We start from the raw sequence: 23394 nt of genomic DNA on the forward strand, positions 1-23394 counted from the left end.
TGAAAGGTAAACAAGGTATCCAGGGACACAAGCACATCAAGCTGGCTTTGTTTGTATGCTCTGTCACAACCAAAGGGGGGGGGGGGGAACGGAGGGAACTATTGCATTCCATGCAAGTCGTCCATCCACGGCCACAATGGAGTAATTATAGATCTTTTACCATGTTTGTGCGTGCTGGGACATAAAGAATCTTGAAAATTACATTGTTCTGTGTTTCTTTGTCTCTGTGTATTAATCTGTCTGTGTGTGCGTGTGCGTGTGCGTGTGCGTGTGCGTGTGCATGTGCGTGTGCGTGTGTGCGTGCGTGTGTGTGTGTGCGTGTGTGAAGTTTATATCACCAGGGATGCGCTGAGCCAGCAGCTTTGTGTAAGGGAACATATTAGTTGTGAAGCTGATACACACATGGTTTGACTTTAAGTGCGTTTGAGCTTTGTGTTCCTGCGGGTTCTGGGTATTGTTTTCCTGTGTCTTCCTCAGGCATTCAAGCGAGAGACAGATCTCCTATGTCTCCCATAATAATGAGACACACACATTTTTATTTAACTGGTAAGTTGGAGATAGCTATCAGCTTCCATTTTCCACTTCACAATAAATATGTTAACTATTTGGGATGAGTGTGTTAACTTATGAGAGAATTAACCCTGCCCTTTACCTAAGGGCTCCCAGATATATCCCAATATCACGTTGTAGACTCTAAGTAGTGTAGCCTATACTGTAAGTTGCAAAAGTGAAAGAGGAAGACAGATATTTGTATAATATAGAGTGCAAAGTATAACTTTAGGCTGCAGCAGGTGTGATGGCGTCTTGGAATTTATATATTTATATATATGAGTCCAAATAATTGAATCAAAAGGACATATGTTATAACTGTGCCATTTAATAAACAAATGAAGAACAAAATGAATCAATTTGCCTAATAAACTTGGGTATTGTGATTAACATATTGGAAACGATAAGTCCAAGAGATATTCAAAACAACTGAAGTATTGCAAATCGGTGGTGTAAAGTAACTAAGTACATTTACTCAAGTAGTGTACTTAAAGGGATATAATGACCCCAAAAAATGTGGTCAAATAAATGGAGTAACTTCAACCTCCATTTTAATCGGAAACACCCGTCCTAATTGGTTCTGGTGACTGATATTGTCCTTCTAATAAGTGAGGAGACCGTGTTTTTTCAATTACTTTTTTCATTTCTTTTTAATATTTCTTTTGGAAAATGAAAATAAATAAATAATAATGATTATTATTACAAAACATGCATATACCACTTCAGCCCTATTTAAACTTTGCTATTTGAAAATAGCAGATCTACAAGCTCGACTTGTGAAACATTCTGCATATTGTACTTTTGTACTTTAAGTATATTTTATATATATATATATATATATTTTTTTTTAATATATATTTGTAACAGAGTATTGCAGTAGGCTATTGAAACGTTTACTTAAGTAAAACATTTGAGTACTTTTCCCACCACTGACACAGATATATTGGAAGACTCTTTGTATAACTTATTGTATGAGTTAAAGTGCAGCGGGTTAGAGCGGCGCAGCAGACAGAACAGAACAGAACAGAAGCGTCTGATCAGCATGTAGGTGGGCGGAGGAGTCACTCACTGAGCGCTCAGCCTCAATAAGCGCTCCCGTAGAGATCAGTGCTCTGTGCTGCAGGCACAACTACTCTATGACCGTTACTCTAAATGTGGACTTGTTCGCTTCCCCCAGGACTTTAATAACATTTGGTTTCATTTTTTGTTTTCAATAGTTTCTGCTGTTTACACTGAAGCCCGGTAAGACTAATTTATTCAACCGGTCTTTTTGATTGATTGATTGATTGATTTATTGATTAATTGATTGATTTTTGAATTTAATACACAGGACCAAGACATAGTGCTTTCTTGAGTTTAATCCTTTTAGCATCATTTTGTATAGAACTGTACTTTCTGTGCTTTTTTTGTGGGCAAACAGTTAATACAATATTCAATCAATCAATTAGGTTTAATTAACGTGAATGGTCGTCACTCAAGTCAAGTAGCCTATACTACATACGCCTAGATGTGTTTGTGCTTGTTAGTTAATATACAAGGCTACGTTTCACTTTTATTATATTATTTGTTGTATTTTCCATATCAAATAAATAACTAGGCTAAATTAGTAAGCTAAGGGTGCAAATTGTGTGCTGACACTTGTATGAATAGGCTACACTTTGCACTAGCCTATGATTTATTTATTCATTCTAGTATTTCCCGGTGTGTTCATCATTTAACAATCATTCTTCATGTCTCTTCTTTATGCCCCATCTCTCTCCCGATATATAGGCAATTTTATTACATCTGATGATCCCCTTTTTTCATAGGCCTACCCCAATGAAACAACCTAACACTGTCCCACCACGCACTTCTCATTAATTGCATAGTAGTCTAGTAGAAGTTTCTGCCTTCTTTGACAGAGTAAACCTGAAGGCTGAAGCCACAATGATGACCGTGTGTGTGTGTGTGTGCTCACGGCGAATACCAAAACGCTCGCCCCAAAACACAGTCGCCCCGGGGCAAATCCGGCGGTATTCACCTGGTATTCCTAAACGTAACCTCAGTCAAATATGCCTAAACTTAACCTTTTCCTAAACGCAACCCCAGTCAAACTATGCCTAACCCAAATTTATTTCCAACCTTATCCTCAGTAAAACAAATACAAGAATACAAGAACCGCTGGCAAGAATGGGGGCGAGCGTGTTTTGGGACGAGTCTTCCGGCCCTTCATACCTGCGGTGGTGGCTACTAGTGAAGACTGCGGTTGTCTTGGCCGTTTTGCTGCTGCCTGGAAGTAACGGCTGCCCCACATCCTGCGCCTGCTACGTTCCTACCGAAGTGCACTGCACCTTCAGATACCTGACCGCAGTACCTGACAGGATCCAGCCAGCTGTGGAACGAATTAACCTAGGGTGAGTGTCGTCTCGGCGTGTTTGTGTGTGTGTGTGTGTGTGTGTGTGTGTGTGTGTGTGTGTGTGTGTGTGTGTGTGTGTGCGTGCGTGCGTGTGTGCGTGTGTGTGTGTGTGTGTGTGTGTGTGTGTGTGTCTCTCTCTCTCTCTCTCTCTCTCTCTCTCTCTCTCCCCCCCAAATGTGTGTGTGTGTGTGTGTGTGTGTGTGTGTGTGTGTGTGTGTGTGTGTGTGTCTCTCTCTCTCTCTCTCTCTCTCTCTCTCTCTCTCTCTCTCTCTCTCTCTCTCTCTCTCTCTCTCTCCCCAAATTCCCCCTCTCTCTGATTCAGATTTCACATTTATCAGAAAACAAGATGCCCTTTTTTGTAGGTTGTAGCCTATAGCAGTGCTTCTCAAACATTTCAAGGACCCCCTTTAACTCTGACAGTATACAAATGAAACCAAATGGACCCGTTAGGTTCCATTTGTATACTGTCAGAGTTACAGACCTGTGAGGGTCTATTTAGAACCCCTTCAAGGAACCCTGAGAGACCCTGGACCCCCGCTTTCAGATCCACTGGCCTATAGGAAATAATAACAATGAAAATTCTCCCTCTCGCTCTCTACCACTTTCTCCATTACAGTAGTAAAAACTGAGTGTTGATTTACCTAGGAGTGTAAAATGAACGGGGTCCATATTTAATGGTCCGTTTACTGTCTGTTTACTGCATCTGTTTTCACCCTGGCTCCAGCATGATAAGTAATATAGACATCATGCAGGCTATATGCTTCCTCTCTCTGTCTTCAGGTACAACAGTATAACTATCCTGGGAGATAATGATCTTTCAGGACTTGAACATCTGGAGTTGCTGATGCTACACAGCAACACCATCCACAGCATTGAAGACGGGGCCTTTCTCGACCTGAAGTCCTTACAGGTACGGTACCGTACAATGCTTCTCACTGCACTGAAATAGAAAGTCAACTGCTCTGCTATCAGGAGACCTAAGCCTGATGATCCTGAATTATACTTTGTCGTATACTGTAAGTGTCATAGTGAAAAAAGCCAATCTACAAGCTCACAACACCGCAACGTGTGAGCTTGTTTTCTGCAAACTATCCAAAAAAGCTCTTTTTGAAATCTTTGGATCTCTGTTGTAATCGTTTGCATTGCAATGATGTTTGTTTGCCCTAAAGGGTTCAGGCAGAGATGGGAATTTGATATAGCACAAAATAATGTTTATAGGCCTATGTGTACTTAACACAGCAATGCAAAGGAAAAATAATTGCCCTTTATTTTTGTCGTTTCAAACTCCACTGCAATCCAATGCACCCATGCTGAGAAGGCTAGGTTTGCACACATACACAAAAAAGGACATTATTTTGATTTGTTGTTTTAAGTACCTTTCCCGGTAATTGATTTCTGGCTGTTTCCCCAGATGGGATCACCTCAATAACCTGCTGGTTTTATGAGTGAAAAGACTGTTCTTAATAATAATGTGTCTTAAAGAGCTACATTAATTGCACAGTCGTAATGTCAACAAACCAACAATCTCCATGTCTAATAATGATGTTCACACACAGGTGCTGAAGATGTCCTACAACCAAGTGAAGGAAATCAAGAAAGAGACATTCAAAGGGCTGGAAGGCCTGCTAAGGCTCCACATGGATCACAACCGCATTGAATTCATCAACCCTGAGGCTTTCTACGGTCTGACCAACCTACAGTTGGTCCACCTGGAGGGCAACCAGCTGCAGCAGCTTCACCCAGACACATTCATCACACTGAGACACAGCCAGGTGTTCAAGGTGTCTTCAGTGAGGAACATCCACCTGTCAGACAACCTCCTCACCAGTCTGCCTGCTGACATCTTGTCTGGCTGCTCCCAGCTAGAGAACCTCTTCCTGCATGGCAACCCTTGGTCATGTGATTGTCGGATGGCATGGTTCCCAGAGTGGGCACAGAGGCACACAGGTGGGGAACTGAAAAATGTGGTGCTTTGTAACAATTCGAGCAGATTTGAACAACTATCAGACCGACGTCCCTATTTTGGGTATGTCAATGGGTGAAAATTCCCTACATTTTCCCAAAAGGTAAAGAAAATGACAAAACTTTGTGTCAATTTTCACTATTTTAAAATCAGTATAATTACGTGGATAAGGAGTGATCTTTCTTGATGTCTAGTAGCTCTTTGACCTAGACATTTGAAGGCATAAAGCACGTTTATTTAGCACATGTCATACACAAAGGCAATTCAAATTCATGTTTCTGCAACAAACGGTGACATTTGTAGTATTTGTGGCACACCCTATGGGTCTAAGTTGAATCACTTTTAACTCTACATTGTTTAGCGTCCCCTCAACGTGTGATTCAAATATGGGGTCGATCAGACAATGCGGTCATGATTTTCATCTAGGCACAATGTTGACAGTTTTTCTCAACATTCAAGTGCCTTAAACTAGCAGTGCCACGTCTGGTGGAATTTATACATCCAGTGGAACTTTATTAGCTTGTTTTACTTTAAAACAGATAAGTCAAGAGAAACAGATAAATTCTTGCTGACACTTTATTGGAGGACCAGTTACTTCGGGATCCTCTTTTAATCTCATCAACAGACAAAAAGATGACAAAGAATAACATATGGTTTCATAAATTATGACTTGGCTAGCATAAAAGTAATGGTTTAATAAATTATGACTTGGCTAGTATAAAAGTCATAAAATATTACAATTCTGTATGATGATATTTTCATCATACACAGAAAGCACACTCCACAGAAAGCAAGGTCAACTCCTGTTGTTTTTAAACTTGCTTGGATGACTTGACTTGACTTTCATGGGTCACTTTGGTTTATAAATCAACTGTCAGTGTCTCGCATTAAGAATATAGTATGGGCTGTATAAATGTTCCATTCCTATAGTTAAACCACTAGATTATACTCCATATGATTGGAATAATATTATAAAACATATCATTTCCAGGTGTGTTGAAATGCAAGAGAGACAGGAAGTATCCCAGAGGACTTTGCCCTGTGTGTGAGAATCCTGCTCCGTCCCACGGCCGATCCCTCCTCCAGCTCCACAGTGATGCCTTCATCTGCACCAAGCCATGGATTAAACCCCACCTGAAGCAGAAAAACATCAGTCTGGATGAGGGGGACTTCACCCCCGTCTCCCCCAGGGACTTCATTGCACCAATTGGCTCCTTGCAAATGAATCTGACGGACCAATTCCACAATGATGCGAGCCTCTCTTGCACCGTCCAGAGACCCTCTGCCATGGAGAACCTGACACTGACCTTGGAAGAGGAAGGGCTCAATAATGTCACCGTGCTTACTGCTGGAATAACCGCCTCTCTTGTCTGTAACATTGACCATGAGCACATCCAGCAACTGTGGCGCATACTGGCGACCTACAGTGACACTCCTATGAGGCTGGAGAGAGGCCTAATGCTGGCCAGGAGCCCGGAGATGGTATACAGGTACAGTCAGATCAGACCAGAAGATGGGCAAGAGGAGATTCACACAGGCACTGAGGCTGAGATTAAAGCTTCTCCTGGATGGCTGATGCAGGGAGAGGTTAGTTTCCAGCTAGACCGGACTACTACCACATTCTCCACTCTGCATATCATATACAAGTCTGTGGTCAACCTACGTGTGGAAAACAGAGCATTCAAGAGAGACCGCTACAGCTGGGCCATGATCAAACGAGACAACCAGACCAAAACTGAGCACTCTGTACTCACAGGTGGGTGTCACAGATGAGATGAGTGGTGAATAAATTAGCTGATATAGACAATGTGCCTTCATCCACAGATCTAACCACAAATTATGCCAAACCACAGCTATTCACATCTGCTAACCACTTTATTTAAAATGTATCCTTGGCAGTACAGTGATAGAACATATATAATGTATATTCATCTGTTACAATATGTGTGTAATGTACAGTATCTACTAATTATCATATTGTATAATATTATATATCATATATGATTTAATAGTGTATATCATATTTTACAACATCATATCATATCATATTGTATAATATCATATATCATTTAATATCGTATATCATATCATATCATATTGTATCATATCATATATAATATCATATCCCAACAGGTGGTATAGCAGAGTTGCAGTGCCATGCAATGGGTGAACCAAAGCCTTCAGTGGAGTGGATCTTAGCAGACGGCACTAAAGTTCGGGCACCTTACTCCAGCGAGGACAGGAGGATCATCATCACAGCCGAGGGGAAGCTCACTTTACGAGGAGCAGATACCACAGACACAGGTCTCTACCGGTGCATTGTCACCAACTACCTGGATGCCGATGTGCTCAGCTTCCGGGTGACAGTCCTGTCCCCAGATGTGGAAGAAACCGATGTCAATGGAGTCCAGCTCTCTAGACCACTGGGCCAAAACCTGGTTCTGGACTGTGGATCCACAGGCAGTCCTGAGGCCTCAGTACAGTGGATACTGCCTGACCATTCAGTGGTGGACAAGTCTTGCAGGCACAGAAATGTGTATAAGAATGGAACCCTGGGGATTCATGGGGTCACCGCAAGGGACAGAGGATTCTACCGGTGCCTAGCTAGCAACCATCTCGGGGTTGACCTGTTGGTGTCACAGGTGACAGTGACTGGAGAAGGGTCAGATGAGAAGCCAGAGTTAGACATAGAGGGGTCAGGAATGGGGGCAGAGGTCAAGGTGGACCCCAGTGTGATGGAAAATGAAGTTACCCTCAGTGAGGAACCGTCGTCCAGCCCCTCTGAAAGAACCGGCCAGGAGTCCAGGACCATTACCTCAGACCGCCCTTACCCCAGACTCAGGCCACAGGGCAGAGGAGGCTCTCAGGGTCGATTGGGACAGAGGAGGAGGGGTTCACTTAGTAGTAGACGCACGTGGAGCAATAGGAGAACATTTGATAACGCACACAGGAAAGTGGACCCGGAAAAATTTGCTGAGTTAATGAAAAAAGCCCAAGGTGGTTCAACAGTCAAAACAAATGGCGAAAAAGAGAAATTAAAATATGAAGACAACGTTCTCTCTGGAGACGGTGAAATTGGCTCGGGTGAAGGTCACAATGAAGGGAGATTGTTTGCAGGTATAGTGGAGCCATCAACCGACAAGCCACATGAAAGTAGAACTGGCATAACTATAAAGCAAGGGAACTACAACAGTCACACTGCAGCCATGACCACTACAGAGAACATTAATATCATGACGACAACAACAGAGAACAGTCAGTCCAATGCAGTGCAGAACACAGAGACCCCTGACAGCAGTCAGATTAGTTTCACGGCAGAAAAAGAAAAAATGAACACCTTAACTACAGAGTCATACAGACAGTCAGATAGTACACCAATCAAAGCCACATATACAGATAGTCTAGTAAGAGTTAGTGAAGGTCAGAGGGATGAAGTCACTCCATACAGATTGGTGTCAGACCATACTGAGTCCTACGCTCTAGAGAGGACCTCCAAACTGCCCTCAAACAGACAGCTGGTCACCCTCCGTCTCACCGTCACAGACACTTCAGAAGAAACCCGGCTCCAGTTCTCAGGAGAATCGTATGCAGAGCCAGAGACATCCACGGGGGCAGTGCTTACCTTTGTCACTGACCCCAATGTTACACCAATGATGGATGGACCGGGTCCGGTGGACCCAATAATCCACACCTCCACTGACCCAGAAAGCGAAACCACGTTCACAGCCGTCACCACCACAGAGAGACAGGAAGATGAAATTACCTTCCATACCACCCAGAGGATCAAGTCCCCTCGCCTGCCCGCTGGATCTACCATCATCTCCCGTCAGCAGATCCATATCATCCCGCCGAAGAAGGGCCGAGGAGGGGCTCACAGGAGGACTTTTCAAGGCCGTCGGAGGATTGTCAAGCCCAACAGGATCACTGACATTCAGTCCTTCATCAATAAACTCAAACAGCCCACAGTGAGGAAGGAAGGGAATACCACAGTGCCATATATGATGGAATTGACTACAGGTAGGCGATCAATAGATCAATCAGTCTGTCTGTCTGTCTGTCTGTCTGTCTGTCTGTCTGTCTGTCTGTCTGTCTGTCTGTCTGTCTGTCTGTCTGTCTGTCTGTCTATCCGTCCGTCCGTAGGTCCGTCTGTCCGTCTATCCGTCCGTCTGTCCGTCTGACTATCTGTCTGTCTGTCTGTCTGTCTGTCTGTCTGTCTGTCTGTCTGTCTGTCTGTCTGTCTGTCTGTCTGTCTGTCTGTCTGTCTGTCTGTCCGTCCATCTGTCTATTTATCTTTTGCTTATGACAGTTGTCATATTGTAGATGTTCATGTTATTTTTTCTTACAGACTGTAACTGTGATGAAGATGGGAAGAAGAGAACAACTAATCATCTGAGGTCTGAAAAACCAACATCCTACCCCAGTTCCGTTTTAACTAGAACAGTAGAACCTGTCTCTACTACTCAAGAAACTGTAGCCACCACCACTGACTACGACTTTACTTCCAAGATCCCCCTCACCAGTACCCAGTCCAGGCTGGAGGTTGCCAGTAGCTACATCACCTCTGCTGATGCCCCTGAACCTGACACGACTCCTGATCCACATATGACCACCACTGTAGAGCCAACCATCTCTATCACCACTACTGTGGCCACCTCCAAGGTCACCAGGGAGAAGATCCAATGGGACAGACTGTTCGGAGGCAGGGCGACGCAGAAGGAGATACTGGAGAGGCTACGGAAGCCGTCGACTACCACAAAAGCTTCCACTACTGCTGAAACCACTGCCACCACCCCAACCACAGCCCCCACTTGGCCCACAGCTGACTCTCTGGCTGAACCTGAGACGGTGTCTCCACCCAGATATGATGAGAACATCGAGAGCTCCACAGATGACGACTATGGAGATTCATCCTCCACCGACCCTGAGCCTACAACGCCCCAGCCGAGTTCGTACCACCGAACCTCCAGCACTTCGTCCTCCTACGCCAGCTCCACAAGTACCGCTACAACGGCACAAGAGACCCAGACTATTGCTTTACCACCCACAGTTAAACCACCATCCAGGACGAACCTTGAAGAGGTCTCGTCATCTGGGTCTGGGGGCTATCCTGGTCGTTGGTTTGATCACAAACCGAGGCCTGGAGGTGCAGGGGGACGCCTGGGACGGAGGAGGAGGCCTTTCAGGGGCAGGAAACCTACAACAACGACTGAATCTCCCACCACCACAGCAGAAGTTACAACTACCATGGAAACGACCGTAGAGACCACAACGCTAGCCCAGTGGACCATCTCCGTCTCCAAGCCCCTGTACGTCCCATCCAGGGAGACAGAGAGATCTGTAGTGACAGTCTCCACTGATCAGAACTCAGAGGAACAGATAGACTCGTATGAAGTGGTTGACCGGACTAAATCCACCACTAGAAGACCACAAGTCCATACTGCAACCAGCAGACCCTGGACCACCTCAGCTAACCCTACTACAACATTCAGGACAGCCACCACAGACAGGCCTAAAACCACATCTCAAAGCAGAGTCCACAGCAATGTACGGCCATCGTCAGAGAGGAAGAGCACTCGCCGCACACAGAGACCAAGCACTCCTAGCACAATTAGACCTACGGCGCAAAGTAGTAGAGCCAGAGGCAGACCAGAAAAGGCCTTCACCTTTGACACAGTGACTGTTCTGACAGCAGAGCAAGGCTACACTAACACTCCCGCCCCGTATAGCAACACGGACATAGATAAAGCCATCTCCAATGCCTATAATCACATCACTGGCTATGAGACTACTACAGGTAATATAGTAGGATTTGAGCCTACCACCAAGGACCTGCGCAATAAGCCCAAGATTGTGGGGGGAAATGTGGCCAGCTTCACTGTGCTCGCCAACTCTGATGCCTTCCTGCCATGTGAGGCTGCTGGAAACCCTCAGCCGACAATCAGCTGGAAACGATTCTCTTCAAGCTCAGGTAAACAAAGAGCATTTCTACCTAAATTATGTTCTGAACATGAATTGGAATAATAAACATTTAGCTTCCAAAAACATAATATTACAGCATAATCTCCTGTTATTTGGGTTGTGTGTGTGTGTGTGTGTGTGTGTGTGTGTGTGTGTGTGTGTGTGTGTGTGTGTGTGTGTGTGTGTGTGTGTGTGTGTGTGTGTGTGTGTGCGTGCGTGTGTGTGTGTGCTTGTGTGTGTGTGTGTGTGTGCGTGTGTGTGTGTGCGCGTGTGTGCGTGCGTGCGTGAAGGTTAAGTGATTAATTTCATTAATAGCATTAGAAATGCTGTAACAATATTTACATCAGTGTGTGCATTTGACATACAGTACTGTACCGTACTGTAAGCCTACAAGAATGGGATTTCAAGAATTGACTTGACCGTCTTCTTAATTGCATTATTTCCAATGCAATGAGCCACCCGTCGACATTTGGTTTCCCTAAATGTGAGAGAGTGCAAATCTCACACCAGTGTGTAGACTATCTGAACAAAGTTGAAACTGCAGTTGTGAGGGGCAATACATTTAAAATCACTTTTTTTGTATCTCTTTCTTCAGGTACTACAATTACCATCAAGGGAAGGATGGGAAAGTTTGAGGTGTTTGACAATGGCACATTGTCCATCCAGAATGCCAATGTAAAGGATCGTGGACAATACCTATGTCTGGCTGAAAATGATCACGGTTCAGACAAACTGCTGGTTACCCTCACTGTCGTGGCCTACCCCTCACGCATCCTAGAGCCAAAGATGCGTGAAATCAAGTCCTATGCAGGGAGGACAGTGGAGATGAAATGTAAGGCAGAGGGCCGACCCACACCTATGATATCCTGGATCCTAGCCAACCGGACCCAGGTTAGGGGTGACAACCGGGACAAAGGGAGGGTATCGGTGACCTCTGAGGGGACCCTGGTCATTAAGCAGGTGTCTGTCTATGACAGAGGTCATTATAAATGCATCGCTAGTAACCAAGCAGGGGCTGACACTGCCACAGCCAGACTGCAGGTGGTCGCAGCGCCCCCTGGCATCCTGGAGGAGAAACGGCAGCAAGTGAACGCTGGCGGGAGGCAAAACCTTTGGCTGCCCTGTACTGGACAGGGCAGCCCCCTGCCATCCGTTCACTGGGTGCTCTACGATGGCTCAACCATTCGACACGACGGGCCTGCCTTTGACCCCAGAATGTCAGTGTATGAGAATGGAACCCTTCATGTAAAGGATGTTACTCCGACAGACAATGGGAAATATGAATGTATCGCCACCAGTTCTACGGGGTCAGAGCGGAGGGTGGTGACTCTGACGGTTGAGAATCGTGAGTCTCCACCGCAGATACTTGCAATGTCCCAGCGTGTGACGGAGCTATTCTATGGGGACCAGCTCAATCTGAACTGTTCAGCCACAGGAGACCCCAAACCCAGGATCATGTGGAGGTTGCCCTCTAAAGCTGTGGTGGACCAGTGGCACAGGTAAGATGTGTCTCTCGCCTGATTACACAGTAAAGCATTTAGAAGCACAGGATTGTACTTACAAATGCAATGTAACAATTTGTAACAAAAGAATCATTTTGACCAGGGATGCACCGATATATCGGCCACATATCGGTGTCGGACGATATTTGCCAATATTGGTCACTATTGGTATCTGCAAAAAATATATATATATTTATTTATTTATATGTGTCATTGTCCAGCTGGTGCCCGTTGACACTCGTTAATGTTACTTGCATCAAGGCAATTATGTTTTGATTTTGCAGATTCTGAACAGTTATTTCTTATCTTATCCAGTTTCCTAGGGCGTTGTGGGCATCACTTCCTGTCGATTTGCCATCCTGATACCTGATCAAATCGACAGGAAGTGATGCCCACAACGCCCTGGGAAACTTGTGGATAATGAATATTTATTTGTTTCCCTGGTACAAAAGGGAGAAATAATAACACCAAAAACAAAACACACAAATATCGGTATCAGTATCGGCTATCGGCTAAATTGTTATTTTAAATCGGTATCGGTACTATCGGCCAAGAATTCCCATATCGGTGCATCCCTAATTTTGACCATTTGGTTGCTCTCGGAAAAACAGAAGACATGATGCAAGTGTAATTGTAACACATATAGTAGCTGTAGCTTTGCCTCTCATACAAGAACACAGAGCTCACAGTTCTCAGTGGAGAGACCTGCTGTTGTGGATCAGCATTAGTAATAACATAATAGTAATAACAAGGCCCCATTCATTCATCGGGGACCTAAAGCCAAAAACGTTTGTACAGTTTGGTTTTGAAATATAGTACTACAAAAATAGAGAGCCCTTTGCCGCAGAAAGGTAGAACATCTCCAGGCATCATTGTAAATGTGTAGTGGAAATATTTCTGTTTTCATTTTTAAGTCTCCATCTCAGGTTTCCATATTTCCTATTTTTTTGTTTCCAGCACTGAACCTATGGGTGATCCCCTAAGTAAGAGAAAAACTGTGTTTCTGTTTCAGTGTGATGGCTAGTCAATTCCTCATACTTTGAAATCAGAGAATATGCTTGAGCATCCTGGTCCAAGGCTTTATCAAATCCAGGTCGATCCTTGTGGAAACAGTGGTGAGGAAGTTGAATGCTATTGCCGATGGCTGATGATGAAAAACAGGGATGTCAAAGAGTTCTGCATGATACACGCACGATGAAGATCTCTGAGGATGACGATGGAGCTCACCTCAAAAAAACTTTGGTCCCATTATGAAAAACCCACAGTCGTCGTTGAAACTTTACCAACTTATACCACTGTTTTCCCAAAACATGAATCAATGAGAACTGACACTGGAGGTTTTTTTTTCCTCAAATAACAAAAGTAAGAACAGGGCAGTTGTCTAATTTATTTATATTTAAAGTCAAAACACAATTAAAACCATAAGAGAAACTTGGAAGTAACACAAGAGCTCTGGCTTCTAAACTGAGGCCTTGATTGCTGTAAATAATTTGGGGCAGTTTGCCTTGTTGCATCTCTGCATGCAACGAGGAAGAAAGCTGAGGTTAGTTATCAACATATATGTCAATATATACTGTCAAAAATACCTGTCAACGCAATGCTGTGAAATATTTAATTTATAATTTTTCTGCAGCTGCTAGAGCAATAGACATTTGAATTACAACCCAACTGCAATGTAAAAGACAAACTCCAGGTGTAATATATAAGTTATCCTCTCCGGGCCTGTCAGGGTTTTAAAAATATCCAAATGCATTTAGGCTTCATTGAGACAAATAGCAGTATAGAGTCACACAACCACATTTCAGCTTCCCTTAAGGAAAACTCATTACATCTTCCAAACTGATTGCTGGCTTTGCAGAATTACTACAGAAAGTTCATCCATTTTCATCTTTCCCCAGATGTGATATAATTGGCCAATCAACAAAGCTGGCCTTTAGGGTTAAAACCACACTAACGATCTCCTTCCCTTTATAATAATGCATCCACATCTTGTCATTTATTTACTGTATGTCTCCAGGATGGGCAGAAGAATGCAGGTCCTGGACAATGGAACTCTCATTGTTAACTCTGTGAGTGACAAAGATGCTGGGGACTATCTCTGTGTGGCACGCAGCAACATCGGTGATGACCTCCAGCTCATGAAGGTCACTGTGTCTATGAAGCCGGCCAAGATCGAGACTAAAGCGTATGGCAAGAAGCAAGTCCCCTTCGGTAACGACCTGAAGGTGGACTGTAAGGCCTCGGGGGCCCCGCAGCCAGAGATCTCCTGGGGTCTCCCAGATGGCACAGTGGTCAACAGCGCCCTGCAGTCTGACGGCAGCAGCGGGGGAGGACGTTCCAGACGCTACATCTTGTTTGACAATGGAACACTTTATCTAAACAAGGTACTGTAGTGGCTGGCAACTACAATTCATCATCTTTCTCACTAAGTCTGCACAAATCTTTAAAGAAATGTTATGTTAATGTTTTGTTTCCCTAGGTTGGCATATCAGAGGAAGGAGATTACACGTGCTATGCCGAAAACCAGGTGGGCAAAGATGAGATGCATGTTCATATCACCGTGGTATCGGCAGCCCCCATCATACGTGCACCCAGCCATACCTATGCAAAGGTCCCACCTGGAGGGAACATCCGCTTTGACTGTGAAGCAGTCGGAGAGCCCAAACCCAAGATTCTATGGATGCTGCCTACCAATGACATAATTGCAGCATCTAATGAGCGCTACCTGATGCATGTGAATGGCTCTCTGGATATCAGAGATGTGAAACAGAATGATGCTGGAGAGTATGTGTGCATGGCTCGCAACCGTGCTGGGGAAAACAGCAAAATCTACAAGTTGGATATAGATGGGAACCCGCCAGTGATCAATGGTTTTTACCAGAACCGGACTGTGATTAAAGATACCGCGGCTAAATACTCCAGGAAATTTATAGATTGTAAAGCCGAGGGAGATCCGGCACCCACGATCACGTGGATTATGCCTGACAACATTTTCCTGACAGCGCCATATTTTGGCAGTAGGATTAACGTCCACCATAATGGGACACTGGAGATTCGAAATGTGCGTCCAACTGATACAGCAGAGTTCATTTGCATGGCGAGGAATGATGAAGGAGAGACAGTGATGGTGGTGCAGCTAGAAGTGACCGGTATGCTGCGAAGGCCCATCTTCAAGAACCCCTTCAACGAGCGCATTGTGGCCAGGATGGGAAAAACTGCGGTTTTGAACTGCTCTGCTGATGGACACCCAAAACCAGAAATCATCTGGACCATGCCGAACGGCAGTCGTTTTACTGGCGGGTCAGACCTTGGATCCCGCTACCACCTGGGAAATGACGCGACTTTCGTTATCTACAACCCTGGTAAGGAGGATGCTGGGAAGTATCGCTGCGCTGCAAAGAACTCCATGGGCTACATAGAGAAGTTACTTATCTTGGACGTGGGGCAGAAGCCGTACATCCTCACGCGGCCAAGGGGCGTCATTCGCAGCGTGTCAGGGGACCCTCTCTTCCTTCACTGCCTGGCTGATGGGAGCCCCAGACCCAATATCTACTGGACTGTTCCAGGGGGCCACACTCTCACCCGACCACAGGTTCACGGACGCTTTCGGCTGCTGGAGAATGGGACCCTGGTTGTGCAGGACACAACTCTCAACGACCGCGGGAACTATGTCTGCAGGGCGAGGAGTGAGGCCGGTGATGCCATTCTGACGGTTCCCGTTGTAATCATCGCCTACCCTCCCCGGATCACTACTGGTCCGCCTCCCAGTGTGAGGGCACTGGCCGGGGCACCTATCCAGCTCAACTGTGTTGCCATCGGGATCCCAAAGCCAGAGATCGCCTGGGAGCTACCTGATCATTCAATTCTGTCCACGGCGGGGCAGGGTCGGCCAGCAGGCAGTGAGCTACTTCACCCCCAGGGTACACTCGTCATTCAGAGGCCCACAGTGTCAGACTCTGGGACGTACAAGTGCCTGGCCAAGAACCACCTGGGCACAGACTCAAAGGTCACATATGTACGTGTGCTGTGAGAAACACATATGAAGCAAAATCCTCAGTGTAATTTTTACACTCTCAGAGTTTAAATGAACACTGAGCATGTTACTGTGTATGATTAAGAGATGAGAGTAATATATCAGAAATAAGCTCTTAATAAACGTACAGTACAGTACCGCAGGGCTGTGGTGGAGACTTCTGAATGTGGATTTCGGAATGTCACATTGCAATGGACACGGTACCGAAAATATCACTGTAATCAAACAGCTGGGTTAAAGGGATATTTAATTTTTTTAAAAGGGTCATTTTATCGTCTACTCAGGCTTTTGGGAGCACCCCGGACAGTTTTTAAGTTGCTTGATATTTAGACATTTGATATTCATTTTATCAGACACGCCCCCTTCCTATACAAACCAATTGTAACTTCAAACTCCATTTTAACCATGTTAGATTAATTGGAAACACCCGTCCTTGGTTCTGGTGACTGATATTGTCCTTCTAATACATGAGGAGACCGTGTTTTTTCAATTACTTTTTTCATTTATTTTTTAAAAAATGTGGGGAAAATGAAACAAAATAAAAAATGAAAAATGAAAAAAAGTGATCGAAAAAACACGGCCCCTGAAGTATTAGGAGGGCAGGATGAGTCACCAGAACCAAGGACGTGTTTTTGATGAATCTAACAATCTAAAATCTAAAAATGGAGTTGGAAGTTATAATGGCTTTGTATAGCAAGGGGGGTGTCTGATAAAATGAATATCAAATATCTAAATACTGAATCAAGCAACTTAAAAAAAACTGTCTGGGGGGCTCACAAAAGCCAGAGTAGACGATAAAATGACCCAACATTTTTTTTAAAGTGAAATATCCCTTTAAGAAGGTAGTGGAAGAAGAGAAAGACCAGAGAGCATCACAGACTTTAAAAGAAGATACTCTGTTCTTGGCCAGAGAAGGGAAGTCTGGGAATTGAGAGCTTAACGTTGGTCAAGGGGGTTTGGGAACTCGTTCTCATTTGGGTTATTTAAACAAAATAAAAGGCCAGTGAGTCAGAGAACCAATGCAAACAGCAACGCTGAGAGTGACATTTTCAGGCATGGCAGCAAATGAGTATATTATTACAACCAAAGGTGAAAGATTGGATCTCTACAGACATTGGCCAAATGTTTATGTTCTTTTGTGACATGTTGTTTTGTTATTGACCGGCATGTAGAGACAACTGCTATTAAATCTCATGTAGTACATTATCTTTAATGGGCACAGTATTAGCTTTCAAAGTTGGGGGGACATTTTCTTTGCACAAAAGAAATAGGTGCAGGCTCATTTTTACACTGGATAGACAATTTGCATGTATCCTATCTGATTTCTTTATGGATGCAAGGTCTACAAGTTTAAGGACACAACATGAACAAAACCCTTTCCAAAGTCTATTCCTAGTACAGTACATGGAGGTCAAATACTTTTCAAACATTTACACTGCTATTGTGTTATTGTGTTGTACACAAGGACCTACAGTAATGTTATACATTATGCTATTTTGTAAGAATACAGTATAGACGTCTTTTGTAGCATCTACTTAATCAAAATATGTTTTTAACATGGAAAGAAAATGGGATCAAAGCATAAATATGTTTCATGTGTTTCTTACAGTTTTTATTATACCAGCTTAGCGACCCAATGAAGTGGAAATTAGATCAAAGAATTTTATTTGAGTGGAGCACAATACCTGAAATGTATCTTTTACAAACAAGGATAGGTTCTTAAAGGAGTAGTTCACCCCCAAAAAATATTTTCTATCAATTACACACCCCATGAAGCCTTGAATTCATGGAGATTTCTTAGTTTTTGTCACATTCCTGAGCCAATAATTTGGTGACCAGCGGAGTCTCCCGTAGGAAACACGGTCGTCAAATTATTGGCTCAGGAATGCGACAAAACTAGAAAACCCTCCACGAATTCAAGGCTTCATGGGGTGTGTAATTGATTTTAAAAAAAATTGGGTGAATTACTCCTTTAAAGGATCGTACCGCCATCAATAAAGGTCATTGTCTATACGCAGCTTTGGCCATACAGTAATTGTACATAAACCATTTTGCTGTTCATAGCTTTATTTTTTTATTCTGTGTTTGTTTACATTTTCTCCATAGTCATTAAAATGTTACCAAACTTACCCGAATAATTGAGTCAATGTGGCTAAACATGACTGGATGGTTAAGAAGACACATTTGTTCATTAATAAATCAGTCTTGTCTCCAGGGCCTATTTTCGGTATTCTCTGTAGTAGCCTTCAAAGTTATGTCTGAGGGAAGTCCAAGGCAACTATGCCAGGAAGGTTATGCCTCAGGTTCTATAGCCCTGTCGTAGTTGAGATCATTAAGAGCAGCCACCTCTCTGCACTGCAGTAGAAGTATGCTCCTGTGGCTCTTTGGCTACAGGCTCCTACAGGCTCCTCTGGAGCCTGTAGCCTTGCTGTTTACACCCTCCAGCTGTGAAAATAGCTTGTGAGTCAGCTCCGGTGGTATGTGTGAAATCCATAGGGGGACCATTGATTTAGCTGGTGAATGAGTGGTGATTTTACTGGCTTCCTTTGAAATAGGCGCAATAGAAGAGTGTGAAAGTGAAGACAGCAACAGGAAAGGGAACACAACATGGACAGAAAAGGCATGTGAAGATGGGTAAAGATAAAGATATGAGAAAACAAATCTAACCATGTGGATCTCGGGGTCCACATCGGAACAGCAGGGCTCCAATGTGGACTTCATGTAACAAACCTAGGATGTTAGTTGTTACTATTTTTCAAAAAGTATAAAACATGAAAATTTAACAAAAAAAATTAAGATACTCTGTGGGATACTGGCAGTGTGCACAAGAGCTATGGCACTGGTCGGTTCCAGGGGCATGCCACATTAGCTCCGGACACACAGACGCAGTAACAACTGAACTCTCTAAATACACTTCTCTCACTATTTTTGTGTGTGTGTGTGTGTGTGTGTGTGTGTGTGTGTGTGTGTGTGTGTGTGTGTGTGTGTGTGTGTGTGTGTGTGTGTGTGTGTGTGTGTGTGTGTGTGTGTGTGCGTGCGTGCGTGCGTGCGTGTGTGTGTGTGTGTGGCTGTCTGGAGCTAATCTTGTAAACCATTGGATCGATCAGCACCACAATTTGTATGCACGCTACCAGTATGCACGCTAAGGTTTAGGATAGCTTCACATTTATACGTTTTAAATCATGCCTAAACTTGGAGTCAGGGTTAGGGTGTCATAAATGACTGATGTCACAGGTTGGTCACCTGAAGTCCGACATCCACATTGGAGCCACGCCATTTCTATATGGATCCCAAGATCCACATAATTTCTTGCTGTTCTAATGGAGGAATGGGTCGAACAATCACTTTTAAAAGGCAGTCATTAAGACAAATTCCATTTGTGCTAAAGCCAACAAGTGGAAACAATTTCACAGTAAATTGCAGCAATTACAGATCACTTATAATGGTGCACATTTACAAAAGGCAGTAAACCTTCCCAGCTCCTATTGACTGAAGCTTGACCGCATCACTAATGCTGTCACTATGGCTGAAGTCGAACCAGTGTGTAGTAAATTATTCATTAGATCAGACTCAAATCAACATGGCTTGCTTGCATTTTCATGGGTACCATAGACTTTTGTCTAGATAGTGAAATTTGGGATTTCATACTGTAGATTTATTTCACTGCTAAATTAAACTGTAGTATTGAGAATGAAATCAGTACTTGTAATAGCATTGACAAAGCAGAGACCACTGTACCTTCTCCAACAGATTACTGAGGCGTGAAATACATCTGTCTCGCTCAGCTCTGTTCCACAAGACATCATTAATTCACAGTGACTCTCAACTCTTGAATTATTTGAACAGCTCCAAAGGAGATTACTACAGTAGTTCACAGTTGTGTGGACATTCAATCAGATATCCTTGTTTTGTATGGAAGTTTTGGATCTTCTTTTTAAAAAAAATGTTTTTCCAGAGACAAGAGCCAAAGGAGTGTGACTTGTCCCAGGCTTGTATTGGGAACAAGGGAATTCTGCTCCATAAACTTTGGAATGTAGGCTACTGGTTTGTGATTTCAGAGAAAACTGCTTGCATATGTGAGCTAAAGGACAATCACACACAATTAACTGAGCTAGTTAGATGACATCTTTAAGGAATACCAGACATGTGGTGTGTGGGGTTCTTATACGTGCGAGCCAATTTCATAATTTATTTTAAACCAATCCCTACGGGGAATGGGCGAGCGTTTGTGTATTTGTTCAGTTCTGGCTTTTAGGTTCATGTCTGGGGAATTGTAGCGTTTACCTTCCATGGACACTGAAATTTATGAAGGACATAAATGTGAATTTCCTTCTTTTCCCTAGTGTTAGAGAATAGTTAGTCAAGTAAGTGTACCCTTTTAAAATACTTTTATAACTCACTTAAAGCACTTATCTGCCACGCCAAAGGTGTGTGTGTGTGTGTGTGTGTGTGTGTGTGTGTGTGTGTGTGTGTGTGTGTGTGTGTGTGTGTGTGTGTGTGTGTGTGTGTGTGTGTGTGTGTGTGTGTGTGTGTGTGTGTGTGTGTGTATGTGTGTGGGTGTGCACAATCTGCACATGCTTGCGTTTGAACACTCCAGTGTGTGAGTATACAGTATGTGAGTATTGTGCAGTAAGAGATCGTAGTTATATACTATTACTTCCCAGACTGTATTGGCCACCAGGTGTACCATCATTGAACTCTATTTCATGGTAATCTCTCTGCAGTGGAGTCACAGTACAGGAAAGAGTTTGATGAAACAAGTTTGCTTTTGCACTTAATGAGGTATATGATATCACTGTCCTCTGTTGGCCACCTTTGAGAGTGGAAAAACACACCTAACCCTCTGCAGATCATCAAACAACTTTTCACTGAGATCTCTGTCGTCATGACCTCATCACACACGTCAACAGCTCCATGGGACCCTGCACACCATGGAGTCTGCTGGAACGTATTTTGGAGTATATTCAAACAATTACTTATCCCTGCTTTGTATCTGGATTGGGCCGACAGCATGCTGAGTTCTCACCATATGACCACCAGTCCAGGATACAGAATACTGAAACAGTTTTGAGTACATTAAACAATGGAGCCTTTGTTCAGCCGCTACCTTCCCAATGCACTTCGTTCTCTTATCCAGAAGCCTCCACCTGGAGGGCTGTCCATCTTCAGTCTAGGACCCAGTATGAGGTCAGGTCTGTTCCAGAGCCAGCCATCACTGGCTTGTCGAAGATGGAAGGGTTTGAATACACTGACTCAGTGTGTGTCTATAATATTATAATAAAGAATATATATTCTCTATATTTGTAGCCTATTAATCATCAGTGGACACTCTTCCTAACTCTCCTGCCAAATAAGTCCTCCTCTGTGTAACCCTACCGCAGCATGATGTCACGGTCCCCAACTTGACCGGTTGTTAATGAATATGACAGCTTGTATAAGGGTTGCAGATGAACAAGCTATTATATGTCTCCTAGCGGAGAAAACACAGACCCAAGGAGGGACATCGATTATTGTTTGACCACTGTGGTCATGATGGATCACATCCCAGAACTCTAGTCCACAAAATGTGCTTTCCACAAACCTGAATGTGCACTCTGATTATGCATTAGCATGGAAGCTAAGAATGTCTATACAGAACAGCAATTTATATATAGCCCTGTGTACGGATGCCAGGAATGAAGAACAGTAAATGGTGGAATGTTATACGTACAACTTGGATGAGAGGAAAAGGAGGTACAATTAACAGAGCAAATCAAGGAGGGAAGGTGAGGGTGCAATATATTTATCAGCTAATGAAAGATAACATGTTCAATAGTTAAATGGATCATAAACTATATCGTCTCTATAGTCCATCAGGCACAGCAGGGAACCTTTGAGAGGAAATCCCTTTCGTAAAATATTAAAAGAAAAAGTTAATTGACACTTGGCAGTTCAAATACAGACACACATCTACTCACATGTGTGCACCTACTGTACATACACATGTTCATAGATTGGTGTCTGTCTGGGGATCTGTGGTGATGTTGGAATTTCACGTCGGCATTCTACAATCCACACCTCCACCTTCCAGGCACAAGGCAGAGATTCATCTTCCCGCTACCCGTCGTCCCAGTGGGGCAACTTCAGCTGGGATGGATGTCTCATGGTTCTCAGATCCCCACTTCTCTGGCCCATTATGGAAGACCTGAATAGTTGCTCACTCAGACCATGACAGCTTATAACTAACTGCAGCTTAGCTTTTGCATGTTTTTTATTCCCGGTTCCTATTAACCCATTAAGACCGGGAACGCATCTGAAATTTATTTTTTCTAGGGGGGTCCCTGGAACAACATATTTTGAGCTGAAATACATATCATTTTGGGGGTCCGTGACATGGAAAACTTGGCGCACCACTGATATAGCAACATAAAAGTTTTTTTAAACTGTTTATAGAATATATTCAAAGATTTGCAAAAATGTTCACGATTATTTATTTTTTTGCAGATCTACAAGCTCATAGCGCGGCACTCTGTCTTAAAGAGTTTAAACCTAAATGCTATCAGCTATCAATTGAAACTTCAGCTTCTGATGCCGCGTTGTTGGCACTTCTAAAGACCTCAAGCTCTAAATCTCAAGCTCCGTTTAAACCTGTGTCAAGTTTTAAGGATTGATTAATACTGTCCTATATAAGTGCGGCACTAGATTTGCTTTTTTTCCTTTTTTTTAACAAGGGTCCGTGGCACAAACGTAAATCAACCTGCAACCATAATAGGGCCAAACCACAAAGTAAGCAAATAAAATGGCCATTATTGGTAATAATTAGTAGAACACCTGAGGGGAACCGACAAAGTCAATGTATGTGGATTTTAATAGGGCCATATCTCTCAGACTCTATTCCAGGGGCAATGGAAGTACTTTAATGGCGGGGCTTACTGACCTGATTGGGTACAGATGTGGCCCTGGTTCCTTTGAAAACAACCTGTTGGATTGGTGAACCATCACTGTATATACCTTA

At 43.6% G+C, this 23394-nt stretch overlaps 1 protein-coding gene across 1 annotated transcript; it reads left to right on the forward strand.

Moving 5' to 3' along the window:
- Positions 1 to 2718: 2718 nt before the first annotated feature.
- Positions 2719 to 16653, forward strand: igsf10 (immunoglobulin superfamily, member 10; the record flags this gene model as incomplete). The annotated part of the gene is made up of 9 exons (XM_080428243.1): positions 2719 to 2942; positions 3725 to 3854; positions 4501 to 4891; positions 5899 to 6663; positions 7041 to 8924; positions 9253 to 10875; positions 11461 to 12364; positions 14385 to 14751; positions 14847 to 16653. 9 exons carry the CDS (start codon positions 2719 to 2721, stop codon positions 16395 to 16397), a joined length of 7839 nt encoding a protein of 2612 aa, XP_080284369.1. The 3' UTR covers positions 16398 to 16653.
- Positions 16654 to 23394: the final 6741 nt, after the last annotated feature.

This window comes from Gymnoscopelus braueri (assembly GCF_963280865.1).
Source record: "Gymnoscopelus braueri genome assembly, chromosome: 5".
NCBI lineage: Eukaryota > Metazoa > Chordata > Actinopteri > Myctophiformes > Myctophidae > Gymnoscopelus > Gymnoscopelus braueri.